The following is a 15,343-nucleotide window of genomic DNA, read 5'->3' as shown; positions in this document are numbered from 1 at the left end:
TTGCGCTTTGTAATAGATTTTGCAGGTTTTGTCTTTACTCGAACTCAATTGACTGAGAATTGTTGCATTTCCCCCTCTTGTAATGGTTTAACTAATATACCCTGGCCACTCACTATGTGTCATTCAAGCTGAGAGGTGGCAGCGGCAAACATGATCGAGGACACCCAATGGCAATAGATTAGTACCTCGTTCCACTGAAGCAGGCATGGCAGCTAGAGTTGAGATGCGGTGGGAGTATCATAATGGGGGGGGGGGGGGGGCTATTGATGTTGTTTGATTCATTCCACTGGAGGAGGTGGAGTGTTAAATGGCTGCTCTCGAGCGGCGTGTGGATGGGTACTCCCCATTGCGTTTGGCTATGAAGGTGGCCACCATCAACTGTATAATGAAGACACTTTGTTCAAGTGATTAGAGCCACATCACTGATTCAACAGGGACGTGTGTGTGTGTGTGTGGCTGGTGTGCCTGCGTGCGTACATTTGCGCGCGTGCGTGTGTCTGTATGTGTTGCATTGCAGCAGCAAGTGCTCTCCTGTTGTTGTCCGTTTACTGTTGTCATCCGCTGTAACATTGGACATCCTGGCAGGGATAAAGGAGAAATGTGCCGACTCTACTGTCCCCTTGGTCGGTCCCAGAGCGTTTTGTCAGATGATGTATGGCATTTTATTTGGCAAGGTCCCTCGGCGCAGTTGTATCGCTTCAGGATGTGGCTTGGCTTTTTACTATGAGAAATGACAAACCGCAATGCAGTGTTGTATTATATTAGTCAAACGTCTAAATCAGTGTGTTGGCAGTGAATTGTAGACTCCTATTTTGTATATGATGCACATTTAGGCTGTTTAGACATGCCCTCTTGTTTTTTACATTTCTATTTCATCCAGATGAGATTCACCTTTCCTCTGGGGGTTCATTTTGAATCCTTTGTTTCTTTCTCCTCTGTTTGCAGCGAACACAGCGAGGGTGTTCATTGATGTTTGGGATGAGAATGATCACCCTCCTGTCTTTACCAAACCCTTGTACCTGGGAGGAGTGGCAGAGGACGCCAAGACATTCACTTCTGTACTACAAGTTCAGGTACAACCAGCTCTTTTCAAACACAAAGGCTGCGTTTAGACAGGCAGCCCAATTCTGTTTTATTTTTCCAAAGCTTTTTCAGCGCTGATCTGATTGGTCAAAAGACCAATTAGTGGAAAAAAAGATCCGAATTTGGCCGCCTGTCTGAACGCAGCCTAAGTGTACCACTTCTAGATAGTGCAATTGGTGTCTTAAAAGAACAACCCATTATTTTCTCAAATGGAACTTTCAAAACATCCTCAAATATACGTGACGCATTTCACAATCACTCCTCCTCACAATGAAACCAGCCAAAGGAACAGACAGGTTCTACGCCCAAAAAATGTGTCTGGTTGAGTGATTATCTGTGCTTGCATTTGAAATGCAGAGTTTTGTAGTTGTAATCCTGGGAGAACTGTTATTCTCCCTGCCGGTATCTTTGGCCCGTGTTGACAATGCATTACCAGCTGGAGGCTCTAACATCTGAGACTTTCCGACACCCCTGGCAATACTTACAATGCTAAGGCCGTAGAGGCTCTCACATACAAATGTCCACACACCTGTCAATCGTATGCCGCACCATCCTGTGTGAAAGGGAATTATTCTCTGTGTGCACCAGGGCGGGTGCATTCACATGTTCCAACGTGTTGTTTTTGTGTTTATCTTTCACACCTTTTGTAGCTAAAGCCACTGTGACACCTGTTGTGTGTGTGTGTGCGTGTGTGTGTGTGTGTGATGAGGGCAGACTATACAGCGCCCACACAAGGGCACCTTTCATTATAATCCTAATCACTACCCGCTGGATGGTCATTTGCATCTCATGCTCTGTTGCAGAATGATGAGCCGTAGACGTCTGTCTGTCTGTCTGTCTGTCTGGGCCTCTACCATGTCCGTGTGCAACTGGAGTAGGCAGCAAGACTGTTAGTGCAGAGCACACAGTTGCAAACGGGTTTGCCAGGAACCTCTAAAGAGAGATAATCCTTTCGACCAGGAGGTAATGGAATTACTGGGTCAAAGATTTACTGAGCTGAGACTCCCACTGGTTCCATCTCCTAACGGTATCATTCAACTTCTCAGGTGTTTCACTCATCGTCCGGGTCAATATCTTCCTCTTTAGTATTCATACCTATTCCCTGTTGCTTAACTAATCGTAAATTCATAGCAGATCTGAATATAGATTTCTGTAAAAGCCGCTCAGTATCCCTAAGATTAGACTAATCTACTTTGAAATCCTTCTTTAAATAGTTTTTTAGGGAGAAAGAAGGAATCTAAACCCCCTGTGGAGTGGTGTATAACCTGAAGAAGGGATAGATGGACACACATGAAAAAATACTACAGTTTACTATGGAATACTACAGTACTTACTACATAATTATGTAGTAAACTGTACTATACTGTAGAATGCTATACTAGACACTGTAGTATCCCTCAATCATGTGTAGTACTTACTATAGAATGTTGCAGTATACTGTACAATACTACAGTAAATACCACAGTACATGCTACAGTATTATCTACAACAAAAAAACACTGTAGTAAATACTACAGTAACGTCCGCAAAAACACTACACTTTAAAAAAAACTATAGTAAATATTACAGTATTTAATTTGCATGTACCCTGCCCATTCCCCTCCCGCATGTCGCATTTTGTGCCACCCAGAAGTGAGAAACCTACATGCCAAGTTTAAACCAAATTATCTAAAGTTTATAGAAAAGAACAGAAGCTCTGAACAGTCCTTAGTACGACCAACCTACAGGTTATGGAAATGTTGCTCTTCCTATTTTTCCTACAGGCTTCCTGAAAGACAAAAAAGCCTCCACTTCTATGTCAAAGATAATAAAACAAAAGCACCATAGTAAAAACTACAGTAATGTCTGCAAAACCACTTCAGTAAGTACTACAGTAATGTCTGCAAAAACACTTCAGTAAAAACTACAGTAATGTCTGCAAAACCACTTCAGTAAATACTACAGTAATGTCTTCAAAAACACTTCAGTAAATACTACAGTAATGTCTGCAAAAACACTTCAGTAAATACTACAGTAATGTCTGCAAAAACGCTTCAGTAAATACTACAGTAATGTCTGCAAAAACACTTCAGTAAATACTACAGTAATGTCTGCAAAAACACTTCAGTAAATACTACAGTAATGTCTGCAAAACCACTTCAGTAAGTACTACAGTAATGTCTGCAAAAACACTTCAGTAAAAACTACAGTAATGTCTGCAAAACCACTTCAGTAAATACTACAGTAATGTCTGCAAAAACACTTCAGTAAATACTACAGTAATGTCTGCAAAAACACTTCAGTAAATACTACAGTAATATCTGCAAAAACACTTCAGTAAATACTACAGTAATGTCTGCAAAAACGCTTCAGTAAATACTACAGTAATGTCTGCAAAAACACTTCAGTAAATACTACAGTAATGTCTGCAAAAACACTTCAGGAAGTACTACAGTAATGTCTGCAAAACACTTCAGTAAATACTACAGTAATGTCTGCAAAACCACTTCAGTAAGTACTACAGTAATGTCTGCAAAAACACTTCAGTAAATACTACAGTAATGTCTGCAAAAACACTTCAGTAAGTACTACAGTAATGTCTGCAAAAACACTTCAGTAAATACTACAGTAATGTCTGCAAAACCACTTCAGTAAGTACTACAGTAATGTCTGCAAAAACACTTCAGTAAAAATGTCTGCAAAACACTTCACTACAGTAATGTCTGCAAAACCACTTCAGTAAATACTACAGTAATGTCTGCAAAAACACTTCAGTAAATACTACAGTAATGTCTGCAAAAACACTTCAGTAAATACTACAGTAATATCTGCAAAAACACTTCAGTAAATACTACAGTAATGTCTGCAAAACACTTCAGTAAATACTACAGTAATGTCTGCAAAACCACACTTCAAAAACACTTCAGTAAATACTACAGTAATGTCTGCAAAAACACTTCAGGAAGTACTACAGTAATGTCTGCAAAACACTTCAGTAAATACTACAGTAATGTCTGCAAAACCACTTCAGTAAGTACTACAGTAATGTCTGCAAAAACACTTCAGTAAATACTACAGTAATGTCTGCAAAACCACTTCAGTAAGTACTACAGTAATATCTGCAAAAACACTTCAGTAAATACTACAGTAATGTCTGCAAAAACACTTCAGTAAATACTACAGTAATGTCTGCAAAAACACTTCAGTAAATACTACAGTAATGTCTGCAAAAACACTTCAGTAAATACTACAGTAATGTCTGCAAAAACACTTCAGTAAGTACTACAGTAATGTCTGCAAAAACACTTCAGTAAATACTACAGTAATGTCTGCAAAAACACTTCAGTAAATACTACAGTAAAGTCCACAAAAACACCACAGTGAATATTATAGTATTTTTTTCATGTGGGGAGAGAGCGAGAGACAGAAGTGGCAATGTAGAAATAAATAATGACTCGTCGTCTGAGCGACACATGTTGTCTGTGAAGGACACATTGATCTGATCGTTAGTATAAGTTGTTTTGGAGGAATGCATTTGTGTCTCTGTAAATATAGGAGAACAAAGAGGAATCTCTGCAAGGAGCAAATCCAATGTCATGAGGGTTTCACAGCAAATCAGCCTCAAATCTGATCCACAGTTTCAAACAGGTTGGGATTTCTTTCAGAACACAGTCAAAGGCTCTCCTTTCTCCGCTTGCGCTGTCTCTGTGCCACATTTTCACTCTGCATTCATAGACTGATGTGTTCTTTCCTGGTCTGGTCTGGTATCACCAATAACTAACCCAGGTGGTGGAATCTGTTACCAAAGAACCTTTAGATAAATAGTGTTAGCCTGTGGTGTACGATTGAGTTGAATGAATCTTGCGGAATATAGAAAATATCTAATTTGTATTAATGACTCCGGCGGGGCAGGGCACAGTGCTGTCACACTCAGTCCCAGTCGTCAAAAGGTATTATAAATCAATGTCACTGCAGAGCAACGTGGCAAATGGTGAAATCAGCTGGGCAAGATTGACAGGAGTTTCTCTGTTAGAGAGTGGCTCGCAGCTCAAAGACTCCCCCTACAGCAAGAATTGAGAACTACAACTGCCCCAAAAATCTATCTGTGCCCTTTCATTTTCGACGGATGAGTTGAGCTGTATCTTGATGTTGTGTTGTTGTTGATGACGCTGCTGTGTCTGAACCTCTTGAATCCTTTGTGTCTGTGTGTCTGTGTTTGTCTGTCTCAGGCCCTGGACAAGGACACAGGGAATTACAGCTCCATGCAATACAGGATTATTATCCCCCCCACCACCGACGGCAAGGACGGCTTTGTCATCGAGCCCTACACCGGCGTCATCAAGACTGCCATTATGTACAGGAACATGCGACGGTCCTACTTCAAGTTTGAAGTGGTCGCCACTGACAATTACGGCGTGGGGGGGCTGAGCAGCAAGGCAGAGGTGGTGGTGAGTTCATCCTGCTCCCAGAGTATTGAAATGGAATGTCTGTTCTAGCCGTTCTATTTCTATTTGTTCAATGCTAAGTACTATCAGTGCCAGCTAAATGTTCATAGCCGCCTTGCCAGCCTTGATCAATTCCAGCTTATGGCTCTTTTAAAAATAACTGAGGGACCAACATTAAGTGTGTCGATATCCACAATATCAATATCTCCATTCCCCAGGTGTATATTGGCATTAAACACCCCAGCCATCCCAAAATACACACTCAAAAGCTTCCCATAGGAATTGCATTTGTAAAAAAAAAAAAAAGCATGGTGTTGATACTCCAGCTAATCAATGGTCCATGTCCTGTGCCAGCCTTGTGGTAGATAGGCTAGCTATCCCTGAGAGAGTAGATGAATGTGTGTTCCGTCTGTGCTGGCCTCTTCCCAGTTTGTTGCAAATTGAACTGTCCCAGGGCAGATGGGGACCATTGATTATACATTGCAGCCTATTTGACTCCCTTTGCTCTTAATGAAATAAGAGGCTGGCTGGGCCAGAGCCTTGCCTGAACAAGAGGAACCACGCTGTGGCTAAGTTCATCTAATTCCAATGGGAAGCTTCATTTCATGGGCACTGCACAAACTACAGGGAGATTTTCCGTGTGATTTAGCCTGCTGTCCAACATTAAAGCTTATTTGTAGAAGTTGGGGAGGGGAGGGAAACAGATGCTTGTTTTGTGTCTGTACCATTGATCCTTTTGATTGACCTCTGTTTCCCAGGTATCTGTGGTGAATCTGCTGGATATGCAGGTGGTGGTCTCCAACGTTGCTCCTACAGTAGTGGAACAGAACAAGGACAAGCTCCTCGGGTAACGTAGAAGATATCTAAGAGATCTTATGATCCATATTTTAACAGTCAAGTCGCAACTGTGCTTATAGCCGTCTCCTATACTTGATATGCAGACACTTATCTTCCGTTAGAGCCTTCCTTCAGATTCCGTTAGAGCCTTCCTTCAGTTTCCGTTAGAGCCTTCTGTCAGTTTCCGTTAGAGCCTTCCTTCAGATTCCGTTAGAGCCTTCCTTCAGTTTCCGTTAGAGCCTTCTGTCAGTTTCCGTTAGAGCCTTCCTTCAGATTCCGTTAGAGCCTTCCTTCAGTTTCCGTTAGAGCCTTCTGTCAGTTTCCGTTAGAGCCTTCCGTCAGTTTCCGTTAGAGCCTTCCTTCAGTTTCCGTTAGAGCCTTCCTTCAGTTTCCGTTAGAGCCTTCCTTCAGTTTCCGTTAGAGCCGCTCACCACCTGTCGCCACAGCTCTGTCAGAGCTCTGTCATACACTTCACACAGCCATTCAATGATGGTTCCATCCTTGTCTTGAGCTTACTGCTTAGCTATTAGCATTGTGATCAGAAAGGCGTCCAACTTCTCTCTGAAGCTAAGTTGCAAATGAGGGAGAGAGGGAAAGTGTCAGTGGCTCCCTGGCTGTCTCCTGTTCCTCTGAGGTGGGGGTGAGCTTGCGTGTATTGGCTGTGAGCTTGCGTGTATTGTGAGCTTGCGTGTATTGGCTGTATTGCTTCTGTACACCTATCCATCACTCAACCTATCCTCTTACTGACAAACAGTCATAGAGTACCAGTCCTCCATGATGGACTTCCTCTGACTTGGTCTCATCCCAGGTCTCCACTTTAGCTCCAAGGGCTCTGGCCCCAGCAATGGAGCCACCTAGTTTATTAATGCTCTCCCCACCCAATCAGAAATACATCCATCTGGTTACTATTCTGTCCTGCCATCCTCTTTTCGGAGTTTCCCAGGGGAGCGGGAACATCCAGGGCACAGCAGGTAATTGTTTCAACGCCTATTTTGCCGTTGCCGTCCCGCTCAGATCAGAGCTCCCGGCTGCAGACGCCCACCACCAAACAAGGGTTGTGTCTGAACTGGCCACTCTTTCCTATATAGTGAACTGCCTTTGACCAGAGCCCTATGCTGGTACAGTGGGTCGTGCACTTTATAGTGAACAGCGTGCCATTTAAGATGCATTCGCCTTGAACTGATTCTATTGTAGATGCTTCAATTAAGAATTTTGGAGCGAGAGGTGATTTTGACAGGGTCATGGAAACGTGTGGGAATTGACTCTTTATAGTTGCTGACGGAGGATATAGGTTGTCATGTTTTTCCATTGCAAATGCAATGCACAACCTCATTCTAACCACTGTCCTAATTCATGTACTGATCAAGGATGTATCCTCTGACTGAGAAATCCTTTCAGTGAGCCTGAATCCATTCAGTCAAGGCCTCTTCTTTTTAAACAGTTGAGGCAGCGTTAGCTCAGGGTCAAGTGGGGATATAGAATACAGCTACAGGTCGGTGTAGCAACTATGAATTGCAGTACGTTCTTACGATTTGGGTTTAACGTATCATTCACCGTTTTCCCAGAGATCCTGCTGTCACCTTGTTCTTATACAAAGCACTTGATTATTCCTTCCACTCCCTCTGCAGGATCTTGGAGCGCTATGTGCAGGACCAGATTCCCGGGGCCAAAGTGGTGGTGGAGTCCATCGGGCCACAGCGGTTCGGCGACGGCTTCGAGCAGGAGGACTACTCCAAGTCGGACCTAATGGTTTACGCCATCGACCCTCTGACCAACCGGGCCATCTCACGCCAGGAGCTATTCAAGTGAGTAGTAGCCGGTCACTACAGTGGCCCTGAGGGACAAAGTAGGTCACAATACAAGGGATTGCCCCTTAGGGCCACCCCTTGTAGTATCTAGATACACCATTCCCCCGTGGAGCAGGTGTTTACCCAGTGGCAGACAGAGCCACCCCTTGTAGTATCTAGATACACCATTCCCCTGTGGAGCAGGTGTTTACCCAGTGGCAGACAGAGTCACCCCTTGTAGTATCTAGATACACCATTCCCCTGTGGAGCAGGTGTTTACCCAGTGGCAGACAGAGCCACCCCTTGTAGTATCTAGATACACCATTCCACCGTGGAGCAGGTGTTTACCCAGTGGCAGACAGAGCCACCCCTTGTAGTATCTAGATACACCATTCCACCGTGGAGCAGGTGTTTACCCAGTGGCAGACAGAGCCACCCCTTGTAGTATCTAGATACACCATTCCCCTGTGGAGCAGGTGTTTACCCAGTGGCAGACAGAGCCACCCCTTGTAGTATCTAGATACACCATTCCCCTGTGGAGCAGGTGTTTACCCAGTGGCAGACAGAGCCACCCCTTGTAGTATCTAGATACACCATTCCCCTGTGGAGCAGGTGTTTACCCAGTGGCAGACAGAGCCACCCCTTGTAGTATCTAGATACACCATTCCACCGTGGAGCAGGTGTTTACCAGACAGAGCCACCCCTTGTAGTATCTAGATACACCATTCCACCGTGGAGCAGGTGTTTACCCAGTGGCAGACAGAGCCACCCCTTGTAGTATCTAGATACACCATTCCCCGTGGAGCAGGTGTTTACCCAGTGGCAGACAGAGCCACCCCTTGTAGTATCTAGATACACCATTCCCCGTGGAGCAGGTGTTTACCCAGTGGCAGACAGAGCCACCCCTTGTAGTATCTAGATACACCATTCCACCGTGGAGCAGGTGTTTACCCAGTGGCAGACAGAGCCACCCCTTGTAGTATCTAGATACACCATTCCCCCGTGGAGCAGGTGTTTACCCAGTGGCAGATAGAGCCACCCCTTGTAGTATCTAGATACACCATTCCACCGTGGAGCAGGTGTTTACCCAGTGGCAGACAGAGCCACCCCTTGTAGTATCTAGATACACCATTCCACCGTGGAGCAGGTGTTTACCCAGTGGCAGACAGAGCCACCCCTTGTAGTATCTAGATACACCATTCCACCGTGGAGCAGGTGTTTACCCAGTGGCAGACAGAGCCACCCCTTGTAGTATCTAGATACACCATTCCCCCGTGGAGCAGGTGTTTACCCAGTGGCAGACAGAGCCACCCCTTGTAGTATCTAGATACACCATTCCCCTGTGGAGCAGGTGTTTACCCAGTGGCAGACAGAGCCACCCCTTGTAGTATCTAGATACACCATTCCCCTGTGGAGCAGGTGTTTACCCAGTGGCAGACAGAGCCACCCCTTGTAGTATCTAGATACACCATTCCCCCGTGGAGCAGGTGTTTACCCAGTGGCAGACAGAGCCACCCCTTGTAGTATCTAGATACACCATTCCCCCGTGGAGCAGGTGTTTACCCAGTGGCAGACAGAGGTGTGTGTGTGGCAGGGGGGAATGTCACTACTCACCAGGGTTATTTTGTTTCCCGTCACCCTGCAGTCAGGCCCTCATTAGAGAGCCAACCTCCTCATGCCCTCGTACGACAGCAGCTCTAGTTCTGCCATTCAACTGGCTGTCAACCCGCTACTGCTTCCTACCAGCTCTACACAGCAGGCTGAGTGTTCATCTAACCACCCCTCTGCCTCTTGCAGCTCGGGATCATGTCTAATAGACCTAGTGAACAACGGCAACAGGATTGTGTTGCAGTGTGCCCCCCACACCTGTCATTTATGATTCCAGGCATTATAGGGAGTATGGTGTTGCACACTCTGTAGTGTTCCATTGTTATATACAGTGGGGAGAACAAGTATTTGATACACTGCCGATTTTGCAGGTTTTCCCTACTTACAAAGCATGTAGAGGTCTGTAATTTTTATCATAGGTACACTTCAACTGTGAGAGACTGAATCTAAAACAAAAATCCAGAAAATCACATTGTATGATTTTTAAGTAATTCATTTGCATTTTATTGCATGACATAAGTATTTGAATTCCAGCTCTCACAGACCTGTTAGTTTTTCTTTAAGAAGCCCTCCTGTTCTCCACTCAAACCTGGTCAAGAACTACAGGAAACGTATGATCTCTGTAATTGCAAACAAAGGGATCTGTACCAAATATTAAGTTCTGCTTTTCTGATGTATCAAATACTTATGTCATGCAATAAAATGCAAATGAATTACTTAAAAATCATACAATGTGATTTTCTGGACTTTTGTTTTAGATTCCGTCTCTCACAGTTGAAGTGTACCTAAGATAAAAAATTACAGACCTCTACATGCTTTGCAAAATCGGCAGTGTATCAAATACTTGTACTCCCCACTGTATATTTATCTCTGAGCCATGTTCTATCGATTCGGTCATTTCAATGACCCCGATAATAAATATAACAACATTCAGAGATGCACAACTACTGCTGTTCTCATACATATTGTTATGACTAGAGCCATTCGTTTTTACATTTTACGTTTTAGTAATTTAGCAGACGCACTTATCCAGAGTGACTTACATTAAAGTAGCTATCAGAAAAGTCAGAACTGGTAAGGGGGAAAAAGTAAAGTGCAATATATTTTTTGGTGGGGGGGGGTGCTGTGGGATTATTTAAGATCCTCTTTGAGGAGGTAGGGTTTCAGATGTTTTCGGAAGATGGGCAGGGACTATGTTGTTCTAGCTTCAGGGGGAAACTGATCAGAGTGCCAGAACAGAGAAGAGCTTGGACTGGGCTGACCGGGAGCTACCCTCCTGTAGGGGTGGGACGGCCAAGAGACCAGAGATGGCACACCAGAGTGCTCGGGTTGTGGTGTAGGGTTTGAGCATAGCCTGAAGGTAGGGAGGGCCAGCTCCTCTTGCTGTTCCGTAGGCAAGCACCATGGTCTTGTAGTGGATGCGAGCTTCGACTGGAAACTAGTGAAGTGTGCAGAGGAGTGGGGTGACATGGGAGAACTTGGGAAGGTTGAACACCAGACGGTGTGATCCGTCTTGAAGCCTGACTGGTTAGGGTCAATAAGATCGTTCTGAGAGAGATGGCAGGAAAGTTGGTCAGAGGCAGCACACTCAAGTGTTTTGGAAAGAAAAGAAAGAAGGGATACTGGTCTGTAGGTTTTGATGTTAGAGGAGTCGAGTGTTGGTTTCTTGAGGCAGGAGCGACTCGGGCCATTTTGACATTTTGAACTTAGTGGGGACTCAGCGGCTGGTCAGGGATGAGTTGAGGAAGTAAGGAATGCGAGGTCTGGTCAGAGATGGTCTGGAGGAGGGGATGGGATTGAGCAGGAACGTTGTCGGGTGGCCGGACCTCACTAGTCACAGGATTTTGTCTGGAGAGAGAGGGGAGAAAGAGGTCAAGGAGTAGGGTAGTTCTGTGTGAGTGGGAGCAGTGGACTCAATAGGCTGAGTGAATGAGGAGCGGATGTCGTTAACCTTCTTTTCAAAGTGGCTGACAAAGTCGTCCGCAGAGAGGGAGGAGGGGGGAGGGGTGGATTAAGGAGGGTGGAGAAGGTGGAAAAGAGTTTCCTGGGGTTATTTTAGAGTGATCGAAAGTGGCTTTAGCAGCGCATACAGAGAAAGAGAAGGTAGAGAGGAGGGAGTGGAAGGATGATTGTTTAGTTTTCCTCCATTTTCACTGCCCGCAGCCCTGTTCTGTAAGCTCGCAATGAGCTATTCAGCCACAGAGCAGGAGGTAAGGGCCGAGACTGGCCAGGAGGAAATGGGACAGTGTGAGTCGTAGTATGCAGAAAGGGAGGACAGTAGTGTTGAAGGATTTAGCAGAAGGGAGAGATGATAAGAGAGTAGTGGGGGAGAGAGAGAACGAAGATTGCGACAGCGCATGACAATCTGGGTAGGGTCTGAGTGGCTAGAGTTGGAGGAAAGGGATACAGAAGAGGATCAAATAAGACCTGGAGGGGGATGCAGTGAGATTAGTAGGCAAACAGCCTCTAGTAAAGATGAGGTCAAGCTTATTGACCAGCCTTGGGAGTGGGAGGGGACAGGGGAAGGGTGAGGTCAAAAGAGGCAAGGAGATTGACTGCCAGTCTAAGGCACTGCATATCAGTGTTGCAGCATCACTACAGCCTGGTGGTCAGTCCCAGGCTGTGTCATTACTGGCCTTGACCAGGAGTCCCATAGGGTGGCGCACAACTGGCCCAGCATCGTACAGGTTAGGGGAGGGTTTGACCGGGGGGGTTTACTTGGCTCAGGGCCAAAAAGTCAAGGGGACTGAAGGGCAGCATAGGCTGAGATGAACTCCGTGTTCTTCACCATAGATCGGCAGTTCCAAACGCTGCCAGAGATCAGGAATTCCACATGGGTTGTGTGCTCAGGTTCCACTAAATGAAAAGGGTTGCAGCCAAGGGGTGGGGATTGTCTGTACAGCCTACAGTGACAGGAGCGAACTGGGATATAAAACACAGAGTTGCCAAAGCTACAAAAGAGCAAAATGAGATCTGACAATAAATATACTAAACAAAAATATAAACGCAACATGCAATTATTTCAACCATTTTACGGAGTTACAGTTCATATAAGGAAATCAGTCAATTGAAATGAATTCATTATGCACTAATCTATGGATTTAACATGAAATGCAGGGGCGCAGCCATGGGTGGGCCTTGGGAGCCAGATCCACCCACTGGGGAGCCTGGCCCAGCCAATCAAAATGAGTTTTTCCCAACAAAAGGGCTTTATTACAAAGAGAAATACTCCCCAGTTTCATCATCTGTCCGGGTGGCTGGTCTCAGACGAATCTGCAGGTGAAGAAGCTGTATGTGGAGGTCCTGGGCTGAAGTGGTTACACGTGGTCTGTGGTTGTGAGTCCGGTTGGACGTACTACCAAATGATCTAAAACGATGTTTGAAATGTTAGAGAAATGGAACATAGAGTTCTCTGGCAACAGCTCTGGGGGGATATTCCTGCAGTCAGCATGCCAATTGCATGCTCCCTCAAAACTTGAGAAATCTGTGTTATTGTATTTTGTGACAAAACTTCACATTTTAGAGTGGCCTTTTATTGTCCCCAGCACCTGTGTAATGATCATGCTGCTTAATCAGCTTCTTGGTATTCCACACCTGTCAGGTGGATAGATTATCTTGGCAAAGGATAAATGCTAACTAACAGCCACGTAAACAAATTTGTGCACATTTGACAGAAATAAGATTTTTGTGCGTATGGAACATTTCTGGGATCTTTTATTTAATCTCATGAAACATGGGACCAACACTTTACATGTTGTGATTATATAGGTAAGATACTCACGTGAGAGAGTGATGTGAAGCAATCCTGTCTTCCTCAAATAACTTGTCAGAAGTGTCTTTGTTTCGGCAACGGGCTTCATTTTGCAATGAGACCTTTCCTGACGAAGGCCCGGTCAGATCAGATGAGGTGATCAGGAAAAACTCCAGGCAGTCTTTGACTGACGATGAGGATGATGGGTAGTGATAAAGATGATAATGTCCGTGTGTGTGTGTGTGTGTGTGTGTGTGTGTGTGTGTGTGTGTGTGTGTGTGTGTGTAACTGTACTGTATATATTGTCTGTTTACATCCAAGGTTTCTGGACGGGAAGCTGCTGGACATCAACAAGGAGTTCCAGCCGTACCTGGGCCGAGGCGGGAGGATCCTAGAGATCCGCACACCGGATGTGGTGACCAGTGTGAAGAAGGCTGTGCAGACCGTGGGCTACACAGAGGGGGCGCTGCTCGCCCTAGCCATCATCATCATCCTCTGCTGCATCCCTGCCATCCTCATCGTCATCATCACCTACAGGCAGTGAGTACAAAGAACAGTTCGAAGTTCAGTTGCTTTATTGGAAGTACATTGTGTCAAATGGGAACTGGTCGTGAGAAAGGAGAGTATGACTGGGACACAGGGCAGGACATAGGGGATAGGGCATCAGGCACAAGTACTGGTGCAGATAGAGACATTAGTGTAGACACAGGGGTTTAGACAGCAAGCTACCTGCTCTCCAGCCCCCAGAGGCTCTCCCTAATACCCATCATTGTAGGAGGAAGCTAGCTTTCACTCCACAATTTACCATGGAAAGGCCTTTGAGAGCCGGCATAAATGTTTATTTATACAGCGTAAAAGCACATGAATTAATGTCAGAGCAGACAAACACCGCAGACTGATTGTTGCCGTTTGGGGAGGTTTTTCTCCCCCCTCCCTGAGCCTGCGAACTAAGCCGGGAAGGCTAGACTGAAGGCTGTCACAAATTCAAGGGATGGATGTTAAACAGATGAGAAGAGAATCCTCAGTGTCATCTTCTTCAGTGTCTCGGGTTCAGGAGATTGGCTTAACCTACAGTGAATTCTTTCACTCTCTTTATTTTTGTATCAAGACAATGATTATAAGAAGCATTTTGTCTGTAATTTGCCCTTCGCTGTTACTAACACCCTTCTCTTTCTTCCTCTCTCATTTCCTTTCATTATCAACAGATTCAAAGAGTGAGTATTATTGTCGTTATTACTTATTTCTATGGCCTTTATTTGGACACCTGCATTCACATTCCACTGTTTTCTAAGTAAACGTTTGGGACCAGGGAAGTCAATGAAATCTAAAACAAATAAATTGTGCATAACCTGTTTTTATACACTGCCTTAAATTGCAGTCGGAGGCCTATAAATAAGAAATGTGCCGGCAAAATTGGTTTATTTGAGCATATTATGACACTGCTTACCAAGTGATGTGCATGTATAATGTAGCAGTGTCCTGTTCGAATATGCTGATGCTGTAACTTAACGTAACTTGGTTGACTTTCTCTCCATGCTACTACTAAAGGAGACAAGCGGAGTGTGCTAAAACTGCCCGGATCCAAATGGCCCTCCCTACAGGCAAATCAGTGGGCGCCGCCACCAACAACCTTTACGAAGAGCTTGGGGACAGTGCCATGTAAGTGTTATGATATATCCCAACAAATTCCGTCATGTGTGTCCTCAGGGCCGGCCCCGCCCATTAGGCAGGATTATACGGTTAGCCTATGGCGGAGGATTGACAAGGGAGGCATTTTCCAAGCTAAACTGACCACCTCCAACAACATACACTGTGGAATTTTTACGTCACATGCAACAATTTCAAAGATTTTA

At 45.0% G+C, this 15,343-nt stretch overlaps 1 protein-coding gene across 1 annotated transcript in view; it reads left to right on the top strand.

The window, feature by feature from the left end:
- The window catches only part of LOC115144062 (protocadherin-15-like), a 190,049-nt gene that overhangs the window by 151,762 nt on the left and 22,944 nt on the right, over positions 1 to 15,343 (top strand). The window contains exons 26-32 of the mRNA XM_065002441.1: positions 946 to 1,073; positions 5,292 to 5,510; positions 6,266 to 6,354; positions 7,973 to 8,149; positions 13,812 to 14,030; positions 14,696 to 14,704; positions 15,039 to 15,149. Of these exons, the coding sequence (XP_064858513.1) occupies positions 946 to 1,073; positions 5,292 to 5,510; positions 6,266 to 6,354; positions 7,973 to 8,149; positions 13,812 to 14,030; positions 14,696 to 14,704; positions 15,039 to 15,149 (952 nt within the window). The remainder of the gene's footprint in view (positions 1 to 945; positions 1,074 to 5,291; positions 5,511 to 6,265; positions 6,355 to 7,972; positions 8,150 to 13,811; positions 14,031 to 14,695; positions 14,705 to 15,038; positions 15,150 to 15,343) is intronic.

Source organism: Oncorhynchus nerka, linkage group LG16, assembly GCF_034236695.1.
Source record: "Oncorhynchus nerka isolate Pitt River linkage group LG16, Oner_Uvic_2.0, whole genome shotgun sequence".
NCBI classification, from domain to species: domain Eukaryota; kingdom Metazoa; phylum Chordata; class Actinopteri; order Salmoniformes; family Salmonidae; genus Oncorhynchus; species Oncorhynchus nerka.
Note: the sequence above shows the minus strand (reverse complement) of the source record. Positions and strands in the feature narration are given on the sequence as shown.